The sequence below is a fragment of the Polypterus senegalus genome, chromosome 13, assembly GCF_016835505.1.
Source record: "Polypterus senegalus isolate Bchr_013 chromosome 13, ASM1683550v1, whole genome shotgun sequence".
Lineage (NCBI taxonomy): Eukaryota > Metazoa > Chordata > Cladistia > Polypteriformes > Polypteridae > Polypterus > Polypterus senegalus.
In genome coordinates, this window is record NC_053166.1 from 97278840 (window position 1) to 97290923 (window position 12084).

General features: G+C 36.0%; 1 protein-coding gene across 1 annotated transcript in view; it reads left to right on the forward strand.

The window, feature by feature from the left end:
- Window positions 1-12084, forward strand: part of mybpc2a (myosin binding protein Ca) — a 131219-nt gene that overhangs the window by 19394 nt on the left and 99741 nt on the right. Inside the window, exons 2-3 of the mRNA XM_039773892.1 lie at window positions 2797-2856; window positions 11510-11527. Coding sequence (XP_039629826.1) covers window positions 2797-2856; window positions 11510-11527 — 78 coding nt within the window. The remainder of the gene's footprint in view (window positions 1-2796; window positions 2857-11509; window positions 11528-12084) is intronic.

Below are 12084 nucleotides of genomic sequence, written 5' to 3' on the forward strand. Positions count from 1 at the left end.
CTTTACTAAAATATGATGGTAGGACTTTTAATTACAGAAATGAAAACATTCTTAATTTGTAAATCTATTGAATTCAAAGTGTTTCAAACATTACCATGACTTTGTAAAACTAAAAACAGACTGATCTAATGCTACTTCTTTCTCTAAAGTATAGGCTGAATTTGATGGCTATGACTGTAGCTGGGGACAAACTAAAGGCGAAAAATGTGCTGTTGTGCCATAGAATGCTAAATCAGGCTGAAAATTTTAGTACTATATATGGCCAAAATATATCATTACTATGGAGACTAAACTGCATACATCCAGCACACAGCATTTTTACAATTTAAAAATTAAAAAACAAGAGTGGCATAGGATGGTTTCACCAAAAAGTTCTCAATTTCAATGCCAAATTTTCCTTTGACTTCTCTCTACATTGTGTTAGAAAGGGGACTACATGTCAAAGAACAAAGCTTTAGTTTAGAAGGCTTAGTAGAAAAGTTATAAAGGTATCTAGATTATTCTTTTTTATTTATCAAATTAAAAGCACAGCAGTTTTACCCTAAAACAATATATCACCTGACTTTTTTGCTATTTAACATTGTTTTGTGCAATTACTGTAAACATAAAAGAAGCAAATATTTTGGAACAAAGGTGTGGTACAATCCTTAGATTTAGAAACTTGTAAACAATCATGCATCACCCTGTGTTCCCTAAGGCTTACAGAATGGTAACTCATTATTTGTCCTGTACTCTTTTCCTATTATACAATTAATACATTTTATAATGTAACTACGGAGGTATGCAACTACACTGACCCAGCATCCCCTCAATAGCTTTCTATGTTTGCTATCGGTCCAAAGTTGGATGACTGCTAACATACAATAGAACTACTACTGTTCTTAGAGGAGCAGATGTAAAGTATAAAAGGTATTTTGTATAATTTCATTAAATTGGTTGTACTGACATAAGACATTATTGTATTTTTCTAATGAAGATGAAAACTATACAACGTATGGTTTTGAAGGCAAATGAGTATTGCATGAAAATGTCACTTGAAACATCACATGAAAACATTCCTCAAGTTATCTTTTTATACAAATAGAGTAGACAAATCAGTACTTTCTAGCATTATGCTTTTCTTTTTAAAATCTTCAGTCACATTGACATTGACCACGTGTTGAATATGAAGGGACTATGAAGTTTGGAGTCTCAAAGAGGAAGGGCTGGCAGGAAACTGGAGATGGGTTTGGGGGGCTTGTCCAGGTCATCATCCTTATGACTGCAGAAAAATCAGACAAACTGTTAAGTTGTGTCACAATTCCCAAATTCCTTCCTGATATTACCTTTAAATTTTTCCCCACAAATTGTAAAGGTTTGCACATCCACATTGACATAACAGCTGAGCACTGTTCTGGATTGGAATCCATTTCTAATGTGTCTTGGCAGAGATTCCAAAATTGTAGGTGATGACTGGTTAAAGGAACACATACTGTCTTATGCACAACCTCCTGCTGCAGGTTATTAGGGCTTTTGTTGGTTTTGTCCACCTCTTATAATATAGATGTGGGTTTAGGGCTGCAGGGACATCTCAGTTCACCAGGGAAGTTCTTAATGGACAACCTCAGTAGTTCTACTGAACATTTATGACCTCCAAAGTGATTCAAGTTTGGGACTCAGAAGTAGTCCCAACCCAAGGTTTGAAAGCTCCTTCTGCTCTCCAAATAGAAAGGCTTAGGATCAGTATTGGAGTGGTAGCAAAGGCTTACCTAGCAAAGATGAAGAAATGCCAGTGACATCTGAGAAGAAGGTATGAAGGAAATATTTCTGGTGTTTTTGCAAAAGGAAGTGTACTTGCCACCTTTTTAAATAAGTTGTCATGTAAATTATTTATTTATTTGCTATTCCTTCTGTTTTTGCCTATGTATTTATATGTATATTTTGTTTAAATAAAATCCACCAATTTCCTTTCACTTGGCTTTCCTTGATTAATTTTGGATTTGAATCTTTCTCACTAGCAATCCTTTGCATTACCTTACAAGCAACATATTGGAAAATGTGCTAATAAATTGTAAATTAAACATTAAATTGATATCAACAGAATTTTACAATCTATGAAGGTAGGCCGTTTCAGCCATTTTTTTCAATATGATATTGTTTAATGTTTTGTTTTTGCAAATATAACAATAATCAGCCTCTCTTAAATTTTTAATATACATGAATTACTAGATTATTAATCAGAGCCATCGGAATCAATGTCATTCCAGATAGGCATTTTGCTGATTAACAGAGAGAGACAGGATAGTGTCAGTTGTGCAAGACAAAAACCTTAATAGAAGACAAAAGTACACTTATCTTAGTCTATGGAAAGAAAGTTGTTTTGAAATATTTTTAAAATAACATAAGAATATCAGTTATTTTATGCTACAATATCATTTTTTTCATAGCTGAAACTACTAAACCTCTATCCACTAACAACATCCCAGAAGCACACAGTCTGTATGGTTCACTTCCTCTCTGTTGTTTTACCAATGAATTGCACAAACAATACTGCAATAGTTTTTAGAAGGTAGATATATATTTATTCCTAAAAACATAGTACAGTATATTGTAAAAATGTTCATCCCAAAGGAATGTCTAAAAATATACTGAATTGTTAGGGTTGCAATTTCTTTACATTAATTACTTCTACACATTTACAAATAGTAAAAGTCATTTGTAAGAAAACATAAAACGTATTGTAGCTTCATTCATTTATATTGCTGCCTTGCATTTAGTAATTACCTATTTTACATTTGTTTTGTTTTTTTTCTTCAGAGAAAAAAAAAGAAGCTCCTGCTCCTCAGCCTGCTCCTGATGCAGCCAGTGAGCCTCGAGGTAAGAGAGTTTGACTTGCATATTGTTGAGCCTCTTCATATCTGTCATTAGCATGATGTCATGCAGCAGTGCTTGCTGGATACAAGTCTTTTGTAGTGAAAAGTGAGGTACAGTGGAACCTTGGTTTGCAAGCATAATTTGTTCCGGAAACGTGCTCGTAGTCCAAAGCACTCGTATATCAAAGTGAATTTCCCCATAAGAAATCATGGAAACTCAGATGATTTGTTCCACAACCCAAAACTATTCATATAAAAAGGATTAATACAAAATATAAAGTAAAAATACATAAAACAAATTAACCTGCACTTTACCTTTAAAAAGAATCATGGCTGGTGTGAATGAGTTTCTAAACTCCTGTAGGATTCCACCCAACGGGACGACACGCGGAAGAGTGTCCCAAAGCAATTGCAGTCTCCCAATGCTGTAGCAGTTCACCGTATAAGCATATCCAAAAAGATCACAGACATGCTATAAGTGCCTGCCGTCGATGAGTGATACAATGAACATTATAAAGATCCCGCTACAATAAATAACCGCACTGTTGCTGTTTCAAGCTGAATAAAGCTGGTGTTGTTAAAGTACTGAGACTCAGCTTCGTGTTTTGGGGTGCAAGACGGGGACTCGCACTTCACAGCACACACACACACACACACAGTCACAATGCTGTAGTAAACAGTATACGCTCATACGGATCTTGACTATATGAGTGAGGCACTCAGACTCAGACGGAGAATAGGAGACAATATAATAAGAGAGAAAGACGCACGCACGAGCGAGCGAGATAAGGAGAGAGACGCACACAAGCAAGAGAGAAAAGGAGAGAGAGAGAGAGAGAGACGCGCATGCGAGAGAGAAGAACCATCAGCTCAGTTGTGATCACATGACGCTCAGCAGACAAAGTGTATCCATACTATTCGTATTGCAAGACATCACTCGTTTATCAAGTCAAAATTTATTAAAAAATTGAGCTCGTCTTGCAAAACACTCGAAAACCAAGTTACTCGCAAACCGAGGTTCCACTGTATATACAAATGCCGAAAAAATGTAAAAGTTCATACATACGCCATCTAGTGGCTGAGATTGAGCATGAGCAAAGCGGACTGCTCAATACACACACAAACACACATACACAGTTCTTTCATTTATATATATCTATAATAATAATGACAACAATAATAATAATATTAATAATTCACAACCCTGATCCTGAACTAAGTAAGTGGGTTGGAAAATGGATAGACCATAATAATAATAAACTATTATTATTATTATCATTATTATTATTACTAGACATTAAGCCCGTTACAATAACGGGCGCTAGAACAGTAGTGCATAAACATTAGTAGGAACAGTCTGTATTAAATGGCAAGGGACCTTGTATGTGGCTGTAATATGCATCATTGTATTGTGTGCCTTTAATTTTCTCTCAGTAATACTGGTTTCTATTTCCGTAAAATGCCTGTAATTTTGTTGGAAAGTAATACAGTGGAACTGAAGTAATTTCCCCCATAGGATTGTATGTAAATACAATTAATCTGTTCCAGACCGTATGAACTGTATGTAAATATATATATATTTTTTTAAGATTTTATGCACAAATATAGTTAATAATACCATTGAATGCACAGCGTAATAGTAAACTAAATGTAAAAACATTGAATAACACTAAGAAAACCTTGAACAACAGAGAACACTAACACTGCAACAGTTCGCGCTATAGCCTTACGACCCGCTCGCTAAAAACACCTTTTTTAATGAGTTTTAAGCACAGGGAAAAAAATGAACATTTGAAAAATCCGTAATCTAATAAACAACCAAGAAAAGTAACATTGCAACAATGCACACGTGCGCCTGTGTGTGTGTGCGTGCGTGCGTGTCTGATTCTGTCGCGGGCCTGCGTGTGTGTGTGTGCGTGTCTGTCCCCCATGAGGGCCTGCCTGTGTGTGTGTGAGTGCGTCTTTCTGTTGGGCGCGCGTGCATGTCTGTCCGTCTCTCACATGGGCCTGCCTGCCTGCGTGTCTGTCCGTCTCTCACGTGGGCCTGCCTGCGCGTGCGTGTGTGCGTGCGTGCCTGTCCGTCTCTCGCGTGGGCCTGCCTGTGCGTGTTTGTGTGTGTACGTGTTGTCTGTCTGTCTGTCTGTCTGTCTCTTGGGCAGGCCTGAGTGTCTGTCTGTCTGTCTGTCTGTCATGCGCACGCACCTGTGTGTGTCTCTCTCTGCACACACAGGGAATGCACAGGAAGAGACTGAACACGTGCTGTGTGGCCCCGGGCATGCGCACTTCACCAGAAGACACACACACACGGACACTGGACGCACACAAGGGTTTTATTAAAGAGGATTATTATTATTATTATTATTATTATTATTATTATTATGCCCTGTGATCAACCAGCATCATTTCCAGAGCCATTTCTTGTCTTGCGCTTAGTACTGCCTGGATATAGTCCCTGCAACCTTGAATTGGACTAAAAGGATTTGAGAATATTATATATTATAATTATTAGAACATTAGAAAAAATGTGATTAGAAAAGGCCAATCAGCCCAACAAGCTAATCCATCTAATTTACCTAGATTGTCCAAAATAAAAACAAGTCAAGATTTGAAGGCCAACAATTGAACAATTGAATTAATTTATTTCATTTGTCTATGGTTCCTTATGTGAAGAAGAACTGTTTAACATTTGTGAGAAATCTGCCCTGAACAAGTTTCCATATGTGTCCCTATATTCTTGTTGCAGAAATGATTTTAATGTAAGTCTTGATCCACTGTAGTAATTCCTTTTATAATTTTAAACACTTCAGTAATAAATCTGGTTTCTTGGTTATGAAATTTCAAGAACAAGTCTAGCCATGGATGATTCTAAAATAAAAGCCATCCTTAACTGTCCTTTTCCTGAAAGCTTAAAACAAGCTTTATGGGCTTTGCAAACTATTATGTAAGGTTTATAAAGTATTATAGTTCAGTCATTTCACAAATTAGCTCATTAATGAGAAAGATGAGTTAACTGTTTACCTGGACTAATGAAGCTAATGAAGCATTCCAACATATTAAACATTTATTTACCACAGTAACAGTGTTCCATCATCCTCATATCAAGTGTAAAATAAGCACACAAATACTGTCAAAGGTTTGGAGATCCACCCCGTATATTGTAGAGCAGTTGCAGAAAAAAAAGAAATAATGCCTTTACAGACTTTACAGATATCATGGGTGAATGGCATTTTGGAACCGGAGGTAACATCAGGAGGAGGCGGGGTCTTAAGCACTGGAACCGGAGCTGAGGTGCTGGTTAGGTTGTGAATTCATTGTTTGTTCTGCAGGAAGATAAGTGAAAGAGTTAGAGGGCAGTAAAAATGCATTTATTTGAGCCCGCAAACTGTCTCCAAAACGCACGTGTGTGACACAGCCCCCTCTCAGCCCATACCCATTCATTCGGGCAACCCAAACCAAGAGTTTGTGAACTCGAGAAAGAGCATTGGCATTGGCCTGGAGAGAGCCTCACTGATAAACAACCGAAAACCTGTAAAACTGAAGGTCTAAAAACCAGCATATTACTCGCAGGTTCGACTCCTTATGTACTGCCATCCACTTTAAAGCAGCATGGTCAGTAACAAGGATGAACTCACGACCCAAGAGGTGATAACTACCCAAGAGAAGACCCCTACAAGTTCCTATGTGATATTTTTGGAATTAGCTGTCTGTAATGGGACAGTTTCAAGTTAATGAGTAGTATAGTCCATGAAGACCAATATATATTTATATCCTCAGTCCAAGGGTTCAAGGGGCCCTACAATGTCAACCCTGATATGCTTAAAAGGAATATCAATAAGGGGAATAGGAATTAAAGGAACACGGCCCCTAAAAGGAATCTGTCGGAACTAACATTCCAGACAGGAGCTACAGAAACAATGGACCTCCTCGTTAATCCTTGACCAATAGAATCAGAGCTTAATCCTCTCCAATCCTCTTTGTAAGCTTCCAGATGGGCATACAGGAGGTGGGTGTGCAGCAGCTCACTGATCTGCCGCCGGAAGGTCTTTGGTACTAACAGTAGTAACCTCACCTTCCCCTCGTGTTCAGCTACCCTGTAGAGTAAATCATTATTAATGACAAAGTGAAGTCCATTAGGCATGCTAGGGTTAGTGAGTTGGCCATCTACAGAGACTACAGCACTTCTAGCAAATTTTTAAAGGAGACTGACGTTTGCCTAAATTAGAAAGTTAACTAGGTTCAGAGATCAGTGTTGACCTCAGTGGGTGTGACTTCTGGCTGAGGTGGGTCATCGCTGGTAGATGACATACTCGGCTGGAACATCTCGGTCTCAACTGCGTCACATTAAATCCCCACATGATCCCTTAGTGTTGGCTGATTACGTGGCGTGGAGACAATTTGAGACAGCGAGTCTCCATCCATTAAAAGGCATAAAGATTTATTGGAAGTGAGGTGTGTGTTAACGCTTTTCTTATCAGGCCAGTCACTTCCCAATATTATGGGAAGCAATGGATTTCGAAAGACCACCAGGTGCATCATTCGGATGTTGCCCTTGTAACTAATGATGCAAGTGGCGGACCTGTACCACTGAGTTTCGCCATGTATACAGGTTAGGCTGGTCATTCCTTTAAGCCATTGTTGCGGTAGCACACATCTCCCTCCACTGTCCTTCCGTTATGAAGGCCTCCTGGTTGTGTAAGGAACCACCATTCATCCTGGCAAGGAGGCTAGCCTGACCTTGCCTTCTATGACAATACATTTTCACTAACTGAAATAACTGGTGTTCTGAGTTTTCAGATTAGCCTATGATTTTTATTATTACATGTGCTGAAAGACTTTTAGGTGATTGTAACTGATATTTTTTGTGATAATTGTATAGTTGTCTGGAGGAGAGAGAGATGGGATTTCACATTTGGTTAGTAACACATAATAACCTTCATAACAGTGCCTAATTAGTTTTTTTGGTTTGAAAAAATATGCAAATACAGCCAAGTGTGTACTGGAAGAGAGATACCGTGATTCATACTGATATCAATGTCCAGGTACATTGCCTGTGGCAGTGAAAAGAGGATTTTATATTGGAAAAAAGAAAAATATCTACAGTTTCTGAATAGAATTTTAGAGTTACAAAAACATGGGCATTTGCACGTAATCAATTTAGGAAAAGTCAAGGAAGGACAGGGGCATGACATATATGCTGAAGAAATAATTAAAAATTTAAAAACACAGCATTGGCTATAGTGATTCTAGTGTTAATAAACTCTAAAGTACAAAGAAAGCCTATTTTATGTTGTTCTAAAGTCTGATGTTTATGGTTTCCTTCTCAATTGTAGGACATTTTTGAGTAATTAAGGTATTGTTGAGCTCCTTAAAGCCTGACTTTTCATTTTGGAGCCAGGCTGCCTGGAGTGATTCATGTTTCTGTGGCAGCTTTTATGTTCCTTGTCTGGCCTGTGTAATTTTTTTGGTGAGGCTTCATAATACTAAACAGCATGGGGTTGCAAGGATGTTACTTAACTTAGCTTTAAATGTGCATAGTCATATGTTGTCTAGTGATAATGATGTCACTGTTTAATTTATTTTTTGTGATGTGAAAGGTGCGTAAATGTGCATTTTTTTTCACTATTCAGGGTGTATTCTTTCAGCTTTTTGTACATGAACTACACTAATGGTTGTCACAGTAAAGTTGAAAATTCATCTTGAAATTTGAAGATGACTCAGTGACTTAGTACTGCCTACTTAATAAGAACAAAACAACTCATGGTTCACTGGTAAATGGTTTTGCTAACTTTTTGTACACCTAAACATTACAAAAACTAACATATTATGATTTTGCATTTGTTTATGTACTTTATTGCTTTCGAGTGATTATGTGTCTTATTTTTACACATTTTCTGTTATTTTCATTTTTGTGTTCTGTCCCTTTAAATGTTCTTTTGTCCTTTGTGTTTTGTTTGGTGTAGACCCAAGAGGCATGGTCACCATGGCATCTCCATGTCTGCACCCTCTCTCTCACTATTAGGGCAAAGCTGAAGTAGAGCTCAGACATGGTGCACTGAATTCATTTGGAGTGTTTACGAGTATTGTCATTTCTTTTTTACAGTTATTTAATTGTTTTGCTGTGTTTATTGGATTCTGTTTACTGGATTTACATATCGGGACATGTTTCCTTTGGTTTGCCTCTTGTGAACTTTCTTTGTATTTTTACATTTTTAAAAATAAACACTTTCATTTCTGAAGATTCTTTGTTACCTTTCTGTGCACAAGCCAAGATTTTTGGTTATTCTTCTCTTGTGGGTCTTTTAATATATTTTGGGACATTTAAGTTGTTTTGTAGGTTAAACCCCCCTTTGGGACTGCAGGGCTTTTGCCCAATTGGGCAAGGTCTTTGCCAGGCAGGCATAGGAGACCTTGACTGGTCAGTGAATGCTTTTGGGAAGCCTCAGCCCATTTTCTCGTTATGGTTCCGACTTCAATTCATGACATAAGGAACTAATAATCAATTTTAGATTAAACACCATTCATTCATAGGAAACATCTATCAAAAACTAAGTACTGGAGATTGTTGACAGTTATAAATTTCTTGGGACAATAATATACTCAAAACTGACTTTTAAAGAAAACATAGAAGCTATATGCAAAAGGGACAGCAGTGCCTCTGCTGTTTAAAGAAGCTGAGTCTTTTAGGGTCCTACTACTATGTTACTCTTAAATAAATCTTGTATTTAGTCTGTCTTTACTGATGTTCTTCTGTCCTGGTTTGGAAATCTTAACATCAACAACAAAAACCGAATCAAATTATGAAATGGAGCAAAAAAAAAAAAAAAAAAACAAATAAAACAAGGTCTTGATGGTCTACAGTAATCTGATGGACCTGTTTAATAAACAAGTGTGTTAGAAAGCACGGTGTATTCTGTCAGACAGATCTTGACCACAACTTTCTCAATTGTTGCCATCAGATCACAGGTTCAAGGTTCCAAGGATAAAAAGCAACTGGTTCAAATACTCTTTCTTTCTAACAGCTATTGTTCTTTTAAATAATTTTAATAAGTACACAAAGGCTTAAATCATGGGACGCACAGTTATTATTTGCATCACTTATAAGTCAAGTCTAAATGTTACTTTCATTATTATGTGTAATATGTTGGATCTAATGTTTCACATAAGTATCATGTTCACTGCTATATTATATTTATTTTTACTAAGTTTATGGCTGTTGTCTGTATTTTTTATGATGTTTTTCACTGTTATATTGTGGTCTGTCTGTAAAACCTGCAGACAAGCTAAATTTCCCTCTTGAGACAACAAAATGAAATTAAACAGAAAAAGAGATTTTCAGTTAGGTGAGTTAATGTTTACGTTTCAGAAAACTACACATATAAAGGAAATTTCTGATATGGCACCACCAGAAGTTTCATGCCTAAACACCAATGAGAAGGAAATAAAGAAAGTAAATTTTTAAAAATGAGCAGTATACTTAATAATAATATATATATATATATATATATATATATATATATATATATATATATATATATATATATATATATATATATGTGAATAAATTTCAAACTGTATGCAGCAGTTTAACTTATGAATACACATAAATGACTTCCATACGTACACACACACTCACACCAGACACACACACACACTGAATAAACAGCAATCCTGAACAATCTGCCTCATTTCTTCAAATTTTTTAAACTTGTCCAATATGAGGAACTGGCATGGTACCCAGATCTAGTGTATGTTTTGCACTAGTTGATATCAGTATTGGGTCTGACATCTTGACCTCAAGCACAGAAAAAAACATAGGTCATAGGGTCATTAATATCATATGTACAACAGGTATACAAAATGGTCGGATACAAATTAATTCACTACCAGCGTCAGTTTATTTGACAAATTTTCTTTTTGCAGTAGCATAACGTGACTTGATTAAGCATACAAAATTAACTTGCTTCAGTTGTTAAATACAAGAAGCTATTAGACAGTTTTAAGAGCTATAAGAACCTATTATAGAGTGCATATTAGTTTAAGTAAGTGCATAATAACATTATAAATGATATACTGTATGTATGAACCATGTATATCATTAACAAAGAATATATTCTTCAGGACAAGTGTAGCCGTAGGAAATCAAAAATACTTTGTAAAGGAATCACTAAATATACGCTCCACAGGGAAATAATACATTATTTGCTGTGTTCATAGAAATTAAACTAAATGACTAGGTATTGATAAAACACAGGAATTTAACATGCTTTTGAAGAAAAAACTGTAAATCTTCTAAGAGCTTTATTAGTAAAAAGACTCAGGTATTCCACCAGTATTCATTATTTACTTATTGCATGTCTCCCTTTGTCTCTCTAGAACTTTATCATTGTCTAATGATCTCTGACATTACCTAGTTGATTGTGGTCCTGAAATATGCTGTCCAAATAGAAATTAGAAATATACTGTAGTTATGAGTTTAAACTTTATTGCTCCCTAAAATTCTTTGAAGTGATCAAAGAAACCAAACTAACTCTTATTTACTGTGAATTAACAAAAAAAACCAGAGTCACTTTGATTGTTTTAGATGTGATTTTAAATATGCATGTGCTATTAAAAGTTTATGTGAACTAATCCTTGCCTTTTTATTGTCTTTTTTACAGATGAGCTACCAGAAGATGGTAAGTAAAATTAAATTTGTGTTGTATAAAATCTGATATGAACCATCAGCGTTTCATAAACATACAGTAAATATGTGCTCCAGAATATAAATTCAAGTTCAAGTTTTGAGAATGTGCTTTTCTGGATCTGGAATGGCTAATATTAGGACAGTCCAAATAATTCCAAGTAATGTCATTGAATATGGAGGGCAGAAAAATTTGATAACAGTAAATAAATAAAATAAACGGTGAGAAAATACAACAAATAGTGTTATCCTGATGAAGGTTGATATAAGAATATCCAAATTAGTCCAGTTTACTGAAAACTAAAATGCAGATTATTGAACTTAAAAATTGCATCACAGTTTCTACCCTACAGCAAGTTTAATTTTAATTTAAATAGCTTTTTTTGTCTGGAATTTACTTGTGATATCTCCTTTATTTACATTACAACCATTAGAAACCATAAAACCTTGAAATATTTAAAAAAACGACTGGTAAATTGAGAGCTTTGTCTTACAGCTCAGCTCCTTTTTCACCATGACAGACTGATGCGGTGCCCACATCACTGCGGACGC